Raw genomic sequence first — 16,094 nt, forward strand, 5'->3', positions numbered from 1 at the left:
ATTCATTTTGACACTAAATTATTGTAACCAGTAAAAACTCAACTCAATTGAAACAAATGAATAAAATTCTTGAATTCAATGAAATTAAAACTTTTAAATATATCAGTTTAAAAAAAAAAAATTAAATCCAAAATCTTATATTTACAAAACTATTTTACATGGAAGTGTCGATTCATATATATATATAATAAATAATTTAGATATTAAGATAGACTAATATAAACGAGTGTAATTAAAAATTTACTGTGTGCATTAAATTACTAAATTACAAAATTTCCACAGAGTTCATTATTTTAATTCATTCAGTCTCGGAAGAAAAATGTATTTAAAAATCAAATTAATTCAGAATTATTCAAATTAAAATATTATTTATAAATAAATAAATAAAAAAGTAAAACTTAAATATAAATATTAACATTTTAACAATGAAAGCAACTAAGTACTTTTCATTCTTTGCTGAAGTTGACTCAAGGAATATCTGAAACAAAATTGAATTATTTTTCAATCGAATGAAATCAAAAAAAAAAAAATTAAAATTAATAAATTCAATAAAAATGTGTTTAAAATTTATTAACTAATTATATTTATATTACCGAAGAGCTGCTGCATTTTGTCTTTTATTTTTTTCCTGATCCACAACAATTCTCTCGATATGTGGTAACAAGGATTTTATCAACTCGACATTAGTATCCGCAACGGAAGTTAAAAATTCAAATGACGATTTTACACTCGCCAAAAGAGAATTTTGCACACCATTCAATATGACATTGTAAAATAATTCACTAAAATCATTTGAATTATTATTATTTTATTTAAAAATAATACAAAAATTGAATAATTAATATAATAAAATAGAAATAAAATTATTTGAATAATTAATTTTTTAACAAACCTCATATTTGGATTTTGTTTGTAGTGATAATTCGATAAAACATTTTGAATGAATTCGATTGTTTGCTTTCGATGAGGATGTAATGTGTGAACTTTCAAATAACAACGAATCACATTCGGTGTACATATCGATATTATTTGTTCTGATACATATTTTGGATAGGCAATACCTCCTTTTAATAAATTCCTCAATAGAATCATTACCTGGTGTTTAAATTAAAATATAATTATTTATAAACAATTTTCCAAATATTTCTTCATCTGACTATTTAAAAATTAAAATTCTTGTAAATAATTTTTATTTCATATTTAAATTTAGATAAAAATTTAAATTTTGTAATATTATGAAAATGTTAACAATTAATTTTATTAATAATTAATTAATAATAGAATAATTTTTATTACTATTATTATTTTAAAAATAAGATACTAATTTTTAACTCACCAAGAAACAATGTTTGTGCGTTGTATTATCAGCAGGTACAACGATAAAATGATCGGATAATTTTTCAAAAATAATTCGACTAAATTCAAGTTTTACCTCGGAAAAACATTTTAATAATGAATCGGTGACTTTAAAATTATTTGAACTCAATTCAGTGATCAATAATGGTAAATATTGATCGAAAAGATCTCTAATTAAAACTTGCAACGCCATATCAGAATTAACATGAAGATTTTCAATTCCCAACATAATCATAGAAAATATTTGTTTTGCCACAACAGTCACATAACTGTGTGGTGAATTTTCCGCAGGTAATGCAACTTTATTAATTAAAAGTCGAAGCATATTATTCCCTTGATTCTAAAAAAATCATCAATTATATTATAAATTGTATAATAAATTGTCAATATTTTTCATTAAATAAAATTATAGATTAACCAAATTTTAATTTAACAGAACATTAATTAGAATTAAAATTTGAATAAATTTTTATTTAATATTAATTTTTATGAAATCGAATTTTTTAAATGATAGAATTTGTATTTTCCCAAATTTCTAATTTGTTATTATGAAAATTCTACACTGAAAATTTCGACAAATAAAAATTGTGTTTAATAGAAATTTGATTAAATGAAAATTAAGAATTTGTAAAAAATTTGGATTTTTTAATTTTATCATTCGATTAATTTTCCTTTTCCTTTAATAATTTCGATTTTCATGATATTTTAAATGTAATATAATAATCACATAAATATTTTTTTTATTTATTAACTTACTCGATTGTACATTGTTGGAGCGCAGCAAATAATTAATGTTCCCACACATCTGTATATCCAAAAGGAATGTTTCGATGTGATATTTTCCTTTTGTATTGGCAAAAGAATCCATTTATCGATGTTTTTAAAATATTCTTTGCATTTCATGTCAAATTGCATTTTTTCTTGTTCGCTCTGAATTATATTCAATAAAATTCATGTTATTCATTTATTTTTTCAATTACAATTACATTTACATTTAAATTAAAAAATATGAGTTTACTTACATTTAATTTATTTCGTTTTGCAGCCAATGCCATAATAAAGTCAATAATCGGTTCTTTTGACTCTTGATTAAATTTCAATATTTCCCTCACCATCTCCAAATTCTGAATGTATTGCATTAAAATTTTTGAATCGTCTTCAGGTGAAAAATTTAAAATACTACTGCGAATCCAAATCTAAAACAATAATTAATATTCATGAATTTTAAAATCATTAAAAGTTTAAATAAAATTATTTCCCTGTATTTTAAGAATATAAAAATCCTTTTTTTTATTATCTACTGTTTTACTTACTTGGACAGTAATAAGATCAAAATCCAGAATTTCTGTTTTAAGTGCACGAACTGCGGAGTCGTTATTCAAAATAAACGAAAGATACAAACGAGACAATCTGAAATATTATTTTTGTTAAAAAATTGTTCTTAAATGAAAAAACAAAAAAAAAAGTGAAATGAAAATTTAAACGGAAAATACCTTGCATCTTTAACATAAAATGATGTGAAATGTTTAAAAAGAGTCGTAGCTGAATGTTTATATTTTTTTGCAATCGCTGGTTCTTTTAAAGCATCAATGGTAAAAAATACCGCAAGTTTTGTCAAATTTAAATAAAAATCACTAATAGAGGGATCGAGAACTAATTGTCGAATTCTACAAGCAACGTGACACCACAAGGCGTCCAATACTAATTTAACACCTCCTAAAATACAATCACAACAAATTATTAACTATTAATATTTATTTAGCCTAGTAAACAAGTTGAAAAAAGAAAATTAACATAATAACTGACTTTTTTTTAACGTGTAAAAAGTATTGTTTTTTTTTTTTTTTTTTTTTTTTTTTAATTTGTCAAGAATACTTTTTTAATTAAATAAATCTGAAATTTTTACCATGATTAACATCCATATTGATGAGTTGATGGCATTTTTGAAAAACATCTATGAGTATTTGTGTTAAATTACCAAACATATTTCTCGAACAATCAGAAAAATAACGATCAATCCAACCGCCAATCAAAATATGTTCGCCTTGATCTAATTTTTCACTTGTATTTAAAATCATATTTAAAACATCAACATAACATGTCATCATTGATGCTGAATTATCATCTTTTTGACAACATATGAGATTCAGCTAAAAAAAAAATATTTTATTTATATTATTTATTACATTTATTATTCATTATATTATTTATCTTTACAATAATAAACAGTACTTTTTTTTTGCAAAATAATTAAAAATTACATAAAATTTTTTGAAAATAATAATTTACCCCGGTTGTAAAAGTTTCCGCAAATCCACAAATATTAATTCTCTGTTCCTTAAATAATATCAGAACAGCAAGTTGTGCTTTCCAAATTAAATTGCACTTTTTTCCATCAACATTAATCCATTCGGATATAGATGGCAACAAATTTAACATAACTGTACACTAAAATAATACATTTATTAAAATTTTTTAGAAAGTACACTATTTTTGGTGAAATTATATTCAAATAAAATTAATCTTTTTCATTTTTTTTTATTATTATTTATAATTATATTTTTAAATAAAAATCTCTATTTTATTTTTCCATTAAATTTAATATTTAGTTAAAAATAAAAATTGTAAATTAAATTAATAATTAAAATTGTTATTATGAAATAAATAAATTATTAGTCAATAATAAAATTAATTTTAAATATAAAACATTGGAACCGAAAATATTTTTTAATGCGAAAACTTACGACACTTTCGGTATCAACTGTTACAGCGAGAGTCAAAAATAATGAAATAAAATTATACATTCCGGCAACAGAATAAGTTTCTACTTTTCCCTTTGTCAATTTAGAAAATATTCGACCCTTCATTTGATTCCAATATTTTGGATCGTTTTGATATTTACGCAAAAATGTACCTAAAAAAATAATTCAGACGAAAATAATAAACAAATAGAAACAACTAAAAAAAACTGAATGTAGAAAAAAAACTAAAATCTCTCAAAATAGAAAAAAAAATTGTAATTATTATTGTATTTACCCAAAAATCGTAAAAACATGCCATAACTAGATTCTTTGTTTTGTTCACAATCACTTTCCAATCTCTCTCTAATTTGCTTTAAAATATCGGCTGGTGACTTTCTGGAAAAAAAAACATTTTTTGGCAAAAAATACATTAAATATTTATTTAAATAAAATAGTCAAATAAAATTTTTGAAAACTTAAATATAAATATTTTATGTCTTTGTATAATTTCGAATTTAATTTTTATTAATAATCCTCTTTTAAAATTAAGTAATTTCTTTTTAAAAATAAATAAAACGAAATGAATAAAAATTTCTATTATAAATTTTGAAAAATGAATTAAATAATTTTTTTTTTTTTTTTTTTTTGAACTGATATAACGAAACAATTACTTTTCGAGAGATATTGACCAGGGACCGGAAGTTTGCAAGAGAAATGGTTGATCGAGACGACGATGAAAGCAATCCCAAAAAAAGGAAAGAATTTGCATTCTTGGTTGCCACCATTCTGTTGAAATAATTCTTAATAATGGTATCATTATTTTTAACTCCTCATCTATTTCGTCTCGTTCGCCATCCTTTCCACCTTTATTGACGTAGGCCTTTAAAATTTTTTCTACTTGCTCATAATTCTCCTTGATCTGTGAATTAATATTGGATTATCAATATTATTAATTAAAAATATGTGGGTTATTCATTACAAAAAAATGTGTTCATCTCAAAAAGTCAAAAAAAAAAAAAAAAAAATATTTCTTTAAAACTTTTCAATACCCGTATTGAACGAGACAGCAAATAAAAACCATCAATATCGTATCCATAAAGCAATGTCATGTGATAAATCAACCAAATTGAAAACAATTCTGGATTTATGCAATCCGGTAAATTATTCTCCAAATTTGTCATCCAAGATGCTTTCCCTTGAGTTCTATTTTTCAGTAAAATATCATTTAAAATAAGATTTACATAATCCCAAAAGTTCTGAAAGATAAATTTTTAAATAACAAAAATTCAAACTTTCCATATAATAAATAATTATATAAACATTTATTATTAAAATTATTTAATAAAAAATTCTGAATAATTTGAAAAAAATTTAATAAATAAAATTAAAAATTTTTTAGTAGAAATAAGAAAAAATTATTATCAAATATAAAACCTTTGAATTTCTTCTCACAGCATGATCATCTATAAGAATTTGAAGCATAAGCCATAATTCTCTAACGCAAGTACAACTGTAAGGTGTTTTTATTTTTAATTCTGACAGTGGAATCTGTAATCAATTTTTTTTTTTTATTAAAAAATTTTCTAAGTGTGTTTTTTGATATTTTTGTTTTAGTGTAATATTTACCCTTGCAAATACTTTCATCGACATGTAAATTAAATCATTGACAATAAGTTCAAATGTTCTGTCCAATTCTTCTGATTGATCATTTATTGAATTTTGCCAACAAATATTTCGAGCATAAATCAACGTTACGTAGAGCCATCTTAATTCCAAATGCATGTGATACACGTGAAACTCGGGTTGGGAACACTGTAAAAAAAAAAAATAAACATTTTCATAATTTAAATATTTTCCAAATTTTCGATTAAAAATTTTTTTTAAATTAAAGTGCAAAACTTGAAACATTTAATTAATTAAAAAAAAAAAAATTTTAACAAAATTTCTTCGAAATTGCAATTATTTGCAAAAAATGTTTAATTAAAAATTCTCTAAAATTCAATTAGATGTTGTTAAAAATTTTGTAAAAAAAATTTACAGCAATTCAAATTTACAAAAAAATTGCAATTTCAAATCTTCTGAAATTCAATTAATTCTAAAAATCTTAATACGAACTATTCAAAAATTTAAGTATTTATAAATTTTTATCTAAAATTCGTCGTCAAATCAATAATTTTAATAATTTTTCAATAATTTAATTATTTTAAAAAAAATTTTAATAAAAAATTTTATAAAATTTAATTATTATCTGAAATTTATATATATATATATAAAAAAAGCATGAATTTGTAAAAAATTTTAAATTAAAATTTACTTCAATGAATTAAATTTAATTTTAAAGTAAAAATACTTTGTTTCCGAGATGAGAAGCAGCATAATGGAACATTGAATCTGGAATGCTTTGCAGGCGACTAAAAAATCGTCTAATTGTGCATAATAGTTCTTGTAAATCTTCTTCTATTTCAGTGCTAATTTCCTTTAAAGTGTAACTGTCCCATTTAATACTGAAAATTCATTTTAAATAATTAGTTTAAAAAAATTTTTTAATTCTACAAAAATAAAGGGAGAATTTACAGAAAAAATTGAGAATTTTAAGGAAAAATTCTTTTAAAGAACAAAATTTTGTAAAAAAAAATGAAAAGAAAATAAAAAATTTAAGAAAGTAAAAAGTCGTCGAAAAATAGGAAATTGTAAGAAAAATCGAAAATATCAGGAATTTCAAAAAAAAAAAGAAGAATTTGAAATGAAAAAAAAATAAATTTTACTAAAAACTTTTATTTAAAAAAATTTAGGATTCTGTTACTAGACACACTGGAAAATTTATATTCTTTCTATAATTTTATTATATTCAAAATTAAAAAAATTAAATATAAGAAAATTAAATAAAACTATAACCAATTTAATTAAATGAGAAATTAATTTAATTTTAAACATTAGAAGAAATAATTTTAAAAAATAAAATTTTTTTTGTTCACAATAAAATAATTGAATAAAATATATATTTCTCACCTGTTTAAATATGCGCGAACATAAGTTATAAATTCACAAACATATTTTCGAAGTGAATAAAAGTCTTCATTGCTCTTTGATGAAAATTGATTAATCTGATATTTTTCTTTTCTATTAAACTGTTTTAAAATCATTCTGTAATAAATTTACACCATAAAATAAAGATATTTTTATTATATATATATTTTAAACAGTAAATATTTTTACAACATATAGACATTAAAAAAAAAAAAAAAAAAAAAATGCATATACTTACTCCATACAATTAATAAAATGTTTAAGATTTAAAATTGCTGTAGCACCTGGTACAAAGCAATCAAAAAGTTTAACTTGAACATCAGAAAATGCATAATCTCTTTTTGGAAGAAATAAATTTTCCACTTCTTTTGAAAATAAACTCGTATTATTTAATTGCCAATCGGTAAAATTCACTTTTCCACTGCAATTAAATGTGTTGTCGCCCTCCATTCTCAAATAAAGAATCGTAAGCAATTTTTTTTTTTTTTTTTTTACTTCACGTGGTGTAAAATGTTAATCGCACAAAACTCAAATTACATGTTTTTATATAATATGTATGTTATTACTCATAAGTATTCACAAATAATATATACAACTATTTAAGAAATAATTTATCACAGAATTGCTTTCATTTTTGAAAAAAAAATTTGTAATTAGTGCGTTTTACAGTTTAAATGCCTTTAGGTTAGCCGCAACTGTCATCCAAAATGCAAAGCATGCAAACAGAAGTCGATAATGACGGTTGAATTTTTACCGACTGCAAATACGAGAGTTGAAACTTTAATTCACATTTTTGTACATTATTTCTTTTAAAATTCACTAAAATTAAAAAAATTGTCTACTTCTGTTAAATATCTAATAATATTTAAATTTTACTAATAAGGTAATTAATTAAATTTTTTTTGTTTTTGTATTTCCCACATTTACGACAATTTGCACATGTGCAGAAAACTCTGCCTTTTTATTGGTGAATTCGAACATCAACAAGTTTTTTTTTTAAAAATGGAGGTTAAAGTGACAGTTTGCGCGTTTTAACAAGTTGTTGATGTTTTTCTATACTGCTATTTTCTCATTTAAACACCGAACTAATTAATATTTTCTTCATTTGAGTGACAAAATTTGCATGTTTTCATTGTATTCAATTTATTTCAGTGTTTTATTATTGTCTTAAAAACCAAATAAAACACGTGTCTTCTCCAACCTCAAAGTGAAAATTCTTTTATAGCAAATCAACGTTTTTCTGAAATACAAATATATATAAATATAATAAATTTTTGTTAAATTCTACATATAAAAATGGAAAAATATCAACATATTCGAGCATTCATCAATGTTGTTAATGATTATTCTAAACATCAAAGTGATGCAGCGGCTTCAGCTCTTCAAATGAATCTTGGAGTAAGTTTTTTTTTACGAAAAATATTTTATAATAATTGAAATTAATTATTAAATTGTGAACTAAATTTGCAAAATTAATAAAATTTTCAAAGATTCTTTAAAGAAAATTGAGATAAAACATTTTTTCACAATTTTTTCTTTCATTATTTTTCTAAGCATAAAATAATAATAATGAAAGTATATACGTTTTTTTATAATTTTCTTTTTAATTTTTAAATTAATTTCTTTCTATTTTCTATCATTTATATGTAAATTTATTTAAAACTTTTTTTTTATTAAAAAAAAAATGTAATGATAAATAAAATAAATAAAAATTCACAGGTAATAAGTGCATCGATGGACCTGAGTATATTTGATCCAGGAAGTTGTATTGCTGCCGATTTTTACGTCAGTTTACACGAATTAATGAATATTTTAGGATCAAAAACTACATTACTTTGGAGTGCTGTTGATGTTTTACAAACTGCTTGTCGAAATACTGCCGCTCGTCAAGCACTTACACACACTTACAAATTTGCTCCAATTTTGACCAGACTGCTAGAAGTAATTTTTTTTCCCCTTTCTTTGAATATTTCGCTGATAATTCCAATAATTACAAAAATTGAAATCTTTCTCAAAAAAAAAAAAAAAAAAAAAAAAAAAAAGTTTCATAAATGTTTAAAAAAATGTAAAAATTAATTTCTTTTTATTATTTACTTAAATAAAAAATATAAAATTTTATTTCCTTTCTATTTGAGAAAGTTTTCAAATTTTTCTAAATTAAATTTTCACATTTACCACTAAAAATGGTAATTAAAAAAAAAAAAAATCCAATTTTTTTTTTTAGGCGCAAAATTTAACAGCAGAAAAACGAATAAGAGCACTAAAACTACTTCAGGAATTAACGTATGGAATAAAAATCTCATGGCAGGAGACACATTTACCATATTTAATAACAACATTAACACAATGGGTGACACAATCAACGGAGGAGGAAGTCCTTGCTCTTTCTCTTGGTGTTTTATCAAATCTTTGTTATAAAAATTTACCAGCCGTTTATACATTGCTGCGTACAATTGATTCCAAGACATTTATTCGTACTTTATTGAAACATCAAAGTCACAATATTAACACACGTGTTCAATGTTGTAAATTATTAATAATTCTCGAGCACATGAATACTGAACTTTCAGAGAAATCAATTCTTGATTTTACTCAAGTTACATTTAAAAGTATTATTGAGGCATTAGAAAAACGTGATGTTTTATTATTGCGACATGTTGTTGATTTTTTTGAAGACATTCGACAAACTGAACATTCACGTTTAATTTTATTGTCATACACAAAGTAAGTAAAAATTTAAACAAAATTACTTCTATTATTATATTTTCATGCCTCGGATTATACGACTTTTTCAACTTTTTTTTTTCTTTTTTTTACACTTTTTACCAAATTTAAAAAAAAAATACGCCTTTTTTCATATACAATGATGGTTTTCTTCAAGTCTTTATTTCAATTACTTTAACAGATTTTTAACTAAAATTCTTCTCTAAATTAATTATTTTCAATAATTTTAATGAAATTCTTCACAAATTCAATTATCATATCTCAAAGCATTTTTCAACGTCGGTGAAGTTCACAACGTTTATGATCAATGATTAAAAAAAAATATATATATTTTCCAATCAAAAAATAATAACTAATTTTTTGCGGACAAATTTTTTTTCAAAAAATTCTTGATCAAGAAACGATGAAAAAAATTTTGTAGATCAAAAATAATTTAATAATTTGTATAGAAAAATATTTTTTCTTCTCAATTGTTGATCATAAACGTTGTGAACTTCACTGATGTATTTTTCAATTAAACAATTTTGAAGTTCAAGTTTTTTCTCTAATTTCTAATAAATTCTTGAGCAACAGAAATCACCAAAAAATCACTTGAAGTTCAATTATATTCAAAAATTTGTATTTTAAATCTTTGAAATATCAATTAATTTAAAAAAAAAAAAAAATGTTATCTAAAATTACTTGATAAATTATTTTCGATTATATAAAATTTAATTATTGTCTAAAATTTAACAAAAATCTTTTGAAATTCAATTATTTTTAAAAAATTTTAACTGGAACTCTCTCAAAATTCAATTATTTTCAATGACTTTTTAATATTTTTTATAAAAATTCAATTATTATCTGAAAACATTATTCAATTAAAAACTTTTGAAATTCAATTTTTTTCTGTATTTTCTAAAAATTTCAACTTTAACTCTTCCAAAATTCATTTATTTTTAATAATTTTAATATTCCTTTAAAAATTTAATTATTTAATAAAGTTTTAAATACAAACTCTAAAATTGAATTGTCAGGTCTCGGATTATACGACTTTTTCGACTATTTCCGACTTTTTTCGACTTATTTTAATAAAATGCGACCTTTTCGACTTTTTTTGAACATTTTTTAAACATTTTTTTGACAAAATTTTTAAACAAAATACGTTTTTTTAAATATAAAATGCAAATCTTCTTCAGATAATCTTTATTTCAATTATTTAACAAATTTTGAACTAAAATTCTTCACTAAATTAATTATTTTTAATAATTTTAATGAAATTCATCACAAATTCAATTATTTTTCAACTATTTTTCAATTCAAATTTTTATGAAATTTAATAATTGTTTATAATTAAAAAAAAAAAAATTAGCAACTAAAATTACTAAAAAATTTTAATTCAAAATCACTTGAAATTTAATTATTTGCAAAAATTTCAATTATTTTTAATGATTTTTATAATATTCTTTGAAAATTCAATTATCTGAAAGCATTTTTCAATTAAAAACTTTTGAAATTCAATCTTTTTATGTAATTTCTAATATATTCTTCATCAACAGAAATCATTAGAAATTTCTTTTATTATAATTTTAATTATTGTTTGAAATTTAACAAAATCTTTTGAAATTCAATTATTTTCAAAATTTTCAATTCAAAATCAACTAAAATTTAATTATTCTCAAAAATTTCAATTCCAAATTAATTATCAAAATTCTCAATCCAAAATCAACAAAAATTAAATTATTATCCAAAATTTTAATTGAAATTCAATTATCTTCAAAAATTTAAATCCAAAATCAAGTAAAATTAAATTATTTTCAAAATTTTTAAATTTAATAATTTAATAATTTCAATTATAACTCTCCTGAAATTCAATTATTTTTAACTATTTTTATAATATTTTTCGAATATTCAACTATTTAAAACCATTTTCTCAATTCAAAATTGTTTTCAAATTATTGTATTTTTGTCTGCAATTTCTTATAAATTTTTTAGTGAAATCATCAAAAGTTTTTAATTAAAAATCACTTCAAATTCAATTAATTTCAAAAGTCTCAATTTTAAATCTTTGAAAATTCAATTACTTTTAAAAAATGTTATCTAAAATTATTTGATAAATTATTTTTAGTTCTGTAAAATTTAATTATTGTCTGAAAATTAACAAAATCTTTGGAAATTCAATTATTTCTAAAAATTTCAACCTTAACTTTTCTAAAATTATTATTATTTTTAAAAAAAAATTTTTATTTAAAAATCTGTAAAACTTTTTTATTGAAATAAAAAAAATCGACTTTTTTTGGAATATAAATCGACTAAAACGACTTTTTTTGTGCCTTTCAGTCGATCCGAGGTCTGAATTGTCAGAAATTTGTAAAAAAAAAAATACAGTAGTTTAAATTTGCAGAAAATTTATTTTAAATTTAAAATCTTATGGAATGTAATTATTTAAAAAAAAAACGATGCTGAATTACGCAACGTTAATGATCAATGATTAGAAATCAATTTTTATTTAACACAGAAAATTATAAAATTGTTTACCAAAAAAAATATTTTTCCATAATTTGTTGATTAATAAAGATAAGAAATATTTTTTAGGCAAAAAAATTATAGAATTTTTTTTTTTTCATTTTGGAAATTATTTCTTTAAAAATCGTTTATCATAAAATGTTGCGTACTTTAGCATCAGTTAAAAAAAATAGAATTTAAAAATCTGTTGAAATTAATTATTGTCTGAAATTTTTTTGACTATTAAAAGTATACCAAAAATTTTAATTTGAATAAATTGCTTAAACCAGACTTTAAAATATTGTTAAAATGGAATTTTAAGAATTTTTTTTAGAAATTTGTCCTTAAAATTTTGAAAAATTCGTCTTATATATATATATATATAATTTTATTTTGTGTAAACTGAATTTGTTCTTGCGTTTCGTTTAGTAATTATTTAAAATTTACGAGTTATTCAATTTTAGAGATATTTTTATTTTACAGCTATGCAAAAGACGTGACAAAGATTTTAGAAACTTTAGAAAATGACTGTGATCCTGAATGCGTGGCATTAATGATGGAATTCCTTCAGTCATTGGTGAAATTAAAAATAACGAATTTAGTCCGTTTATATCCTTCTTGCATTAAATGTGCAACTTCTTATGTTCCTGTGGAACAAGTAAGTGTATTTTTCAATTTCATGTCGTAAAAAAAAATTAAACAAAATATACAAAAATCACTTTTTTCATAGTAAATATTTTTTTTTTTGTAATTCAAATTAAATTCACAGGTATGTTCAAAAGCACTTGCACTAATAAGAACAATTGTAATTGATTCGCGTCGAACAAAAACGATAGCCGACGTTTTATCCGAATTGGATCTTTCGATTTTAATGTTGATTGTCAATTCATATGAGGAGCAGAGTTTGGAATTTAGTTCTGAAACAATTTCACGACTTAATGAATTGATGCAATTGCTGCAAGAAATTGTGAAAATTGATAATTTAAGATCAAAAGTTTTTCAAGCTTTCACTGATCAAACAATGAGAAAATTGTTAAAAGCAATTCTTGACGATGAGGATCGTGACATGAATATAGATTGTCCGGATAATCTTTCTTCAGTGAGTATAATATTTATTTATTAATTTACTGAGTTATTATTTTTTTTTTTTTAATTCATAAAAATTGTATTTTATTTTTAGAATCAGTCGACGACATTTTATGTTCATGCTTTAGCGTTGACTTCGGAAATGGCTCAAACGAACTCGGATTGGTTAACATTGTATTCGGAATTGATGCGAAAGAAGCAAATTCATATGACAATGGCAATGGCTTTATTCACCGGTGACGAGGAAGTGAAGCAAAAAGTACTTCAATTGCCGGCGACAGTTTGTTTTCCACAGGAATGGTGAGAGGCTTTGTAAGGATTGAATATTACATTGAATTAAAACACTGAGATTTAATTTAATCAAGAATGTTCTATTGATGTTATAAAAGAAAATTTTTTAATAGAAATAATTAATAATAATTTTAGAAATACTTTATTTTGTCTGCGAAAATGAATTTTTTTTAAATTTGAATTTTGATAAATTAAAATTTTATTATTGAAACATTAGACTTTTTTGCATCGTTATTGAGATGTTGTTTTTGAATTTTTTTAAATTAGATGAATATTTTTTTTTTTCTCTATTCGCAGCCTATCGACAGTTGCTCACTGTATGGGTGAATTGGAATCATTGGTTCTAGTTCGAGGAGGTACGAATAAATCAATTGAATCGAAAAATAAATATTCCGGACAATATTCGGGTATTGAAATGATGCCATTTATGTCACTTCTTCAGGAGCAACGTCTCAATGTTTGCATTGATAAATTAAAAGATGCTTACGATGAAAATAAAATTAATGACGTTACAACTTCCGCAGTTATTGAACTCTATGAATATAAGGCAAGTTTATGATTTCATTTTTAACAAAAAAAAATCAATAATTATTTTTCGTTAATTTTTTCTAATTATTACTTTTTTTTTTTTTGCTTTTGTAGCTTGCGGCAATTCGAAATGCAGAAAGATCAAATCAAGCGAGTTTAGAGGCGGCGAATAATCGTGTTACAAGCCTTCAACATCAATTAGCGCAAGTTGTTGCCGAATCAAGAAAATTGCATCAATTACTTTTCCGATCTCAACAATCGTTGGAAGGTTTACAAAAAGAAAAAACTATTTTTACCACAAAAATCCAAGAAGTGGAGAAAGAAAGTAAACGAGCTTACGCTCTTCACAGTCAGGTGAATTTAAAAAAACATAAAATGAAATTTTTCATTTTATTCATTTAAAAATTAAATTTATTTATTTTAAATTAAAGCTTTACTTTTTAATTTTAAATTAAATTTATTATTCAGGAGAGCGAAAGTTTGAAGAAAATAGTTTTCGAAAAGTCTTCGCAAATAACGAAATTGGATTCAGTGGTACGAGAGCAAAAAGAAGAGCTGTCTAATTGTAAGGATAAAATTGAAAACTTTATGAAAAAAATTGCAAAACTCGAAAATGATTATGCAACAGTGGACAAAAAATCACAAGAATTAAGCTCCAAAAATCATGAAATGTCTAAATTACTTCATAAAATGCAAGAAGGATTAGCAAAAAAGGAACAGGTAACATTCATTAAAAATTTAATTATAAATAATAAAAAAGATAATTTTCCAAACATATTCAAAGTTTTTAGTATTAGGATTAAAAAACTTGTTTCAAAAACAAAATTACCGTATTTAAAATATTTTTTTTTTAGATAATTGAGGAGAAAAATGTAGAAGTAGCGTCACTACAAGAAGACAAAAACGCATTGAAACAGGAAATGCAACAGTTATCAGTTCAATGTAACAGGTTACAGGCACTCGTCCAAGAAAAAGAGGAAACAATTCAAAAATATAAATCTGAATTAACGGACTTTAGTCGAATGAGAGATATGATCTTTGAATTGACTGCAAAAAAGAAAGAAGATTTAAATACCACGTAATATTAATTTTTTACAATTTTTTTTTTTTTTATAAATTACAAATATATTTTACTTTTAATCTCTACAAACATAGAACACTTTTAATACAAAAAAAACAAGAAAAAAAAAAAAAACGAAAAAAATAGACCAAAATTTTTGTTTTTACTAGAAATTTGTTGAAAACAAAAATTTTTCGTTTCATTTTTTAAATAAAATAGGTATAAGATAACAAATAAAAAAAATGCTTTACATAATTTTCGCAAAGAGTTTTATTTATTCCTGTGAATTGCGTACGAATAAGTAAAATATCAGCGAATACTTAATACTGATTTGTGTATCGTTATATATATATATATCAATACTATTTTTTTCTATATTGTAAAAAAATTATCCTGTGTTTATTTCACATACCCTTGGAATTCATTGCTCTATAATAATTTTTCTTTAAAACATTTTAATTTTAAAAGGGTAAATTAAATTTTAGAAAGTAAATTTTTAAAATTATTTTACATTTTCCAATTTTTTAATTATCTTTAGATAAATAAAAAATTGGAAAATAAGCGACTTTTAAAAAAAAAGCGCAATTAAAAAATTATTTATTTTTAATTTTTAAAATGTAAAATTTTTGTATACTAAAATATATTGAAATTTAATCACCTTAAAAAGCAAAAGTCGCTTATCTAGATATAAATCAATTTTATAATTAAAAAAATTTGTTAAAATAAAATTATAGTAGAAATTTTTTCCATTGAAAAAAAAAAATTTGATCGAATTCTTAAAATTATGGAAAAACAAC

The 16,094-nt window shown here is 22.1% G+C and overlaps 2 protein-coding genes across 2 annotated transcripts; one reads left to right on the top strand and one right to left on the bottom strand.

Annotated features, from left to right (window-relative positions):
* Positions 1 to 209: 209 nt before the first annotated feature.
* On the bottom strand, positions 210 to 7,821 carry LOC127284078 (protein MMS22-like). The gene is made up of 19 exons (XM_051309372.1): positions 7,363 to 7,821; positions 7,107 to 7,241; positions 6,448 to 6,601; positions 5,724 to 5,909; positions 5,532 to 5,645; positions 5,147 to 5,353; positions 4,769 to 5,016; positions 4,393 to 4,493; positions 4,101 to 4,270; positions 3,646 to 3,804; positions 3,263 to 3,506; positions 2,850 to 3,072; positions 2,670 to 2,766; positions 2,379 to 2,552; positions 2,113 to 2,286; positions 1,337 to 1,696; positions 893 to 1,095; positions 594 to 782; positions 210 to 478 (listed from the first exon to the last, which is right to left on the bottom strand). Exons 1-19 carry the CDS (start codon positions 7,572 to 7,574, stop codon positions 436 to 438), a joined length of 3,393 nt encoding a protein of 1,130 aa, XP_051165329.1. The 5' UTR covers positions 7,575 to 7,821; the 3' UTR covers positions 210 to 435.
* A 293-nt stretch (positions 7,822 to 8,114) lies between these two features.
* On the top strand, positions 8,115 to 15,552 carry LOC127284079 (protein CIP2A). Its single transcript, XM_051309373.1, has 10 exons — positions 8,115 to 8,522; positions 8,844 to 9,065; positions 9,349 to 9,848; positions 12,816 to 12,990; positions 13,102 to 13,431; positions 13,513 to 13,718; positions 14,007 to 14,256; positions 14,352 to 14,591; positions 14,706 to 14,957; positions 15,092 to 15,552. Exons 1-10 carry the CDS (start codon positions 8,421 to 8,423, stop codon positions 15,317 to 15,319), a joined length of 2,505 nt encoding a protein of 834 aa, XP_051165330.1. The 5' UTR covers positions 8,115 to 8,420; the 3' UTR covers positions 15,320 to 15,552.
* Positions 15,553 to 16,094: the final 542 nt, after the last annotated feature.

This window comes from Leptopilina boulardi, unplaced genomic scaffold (assembly GCF_019393585.1).
Source record: "Leptopilina boulardi isolate dan_hultmark-lab unplaced genomic scaffold, ZJU_Lbou_2.1 LbouV2_318, whole genome shotgun sequence".
In the NCBI taxonomy this organism is placed as follows: Eukaryota; Metazoa; Arthropoda; class Insecta; order Hymenoptera; family Figitidae; genus Leptopilina; species Leptopilina boulardi.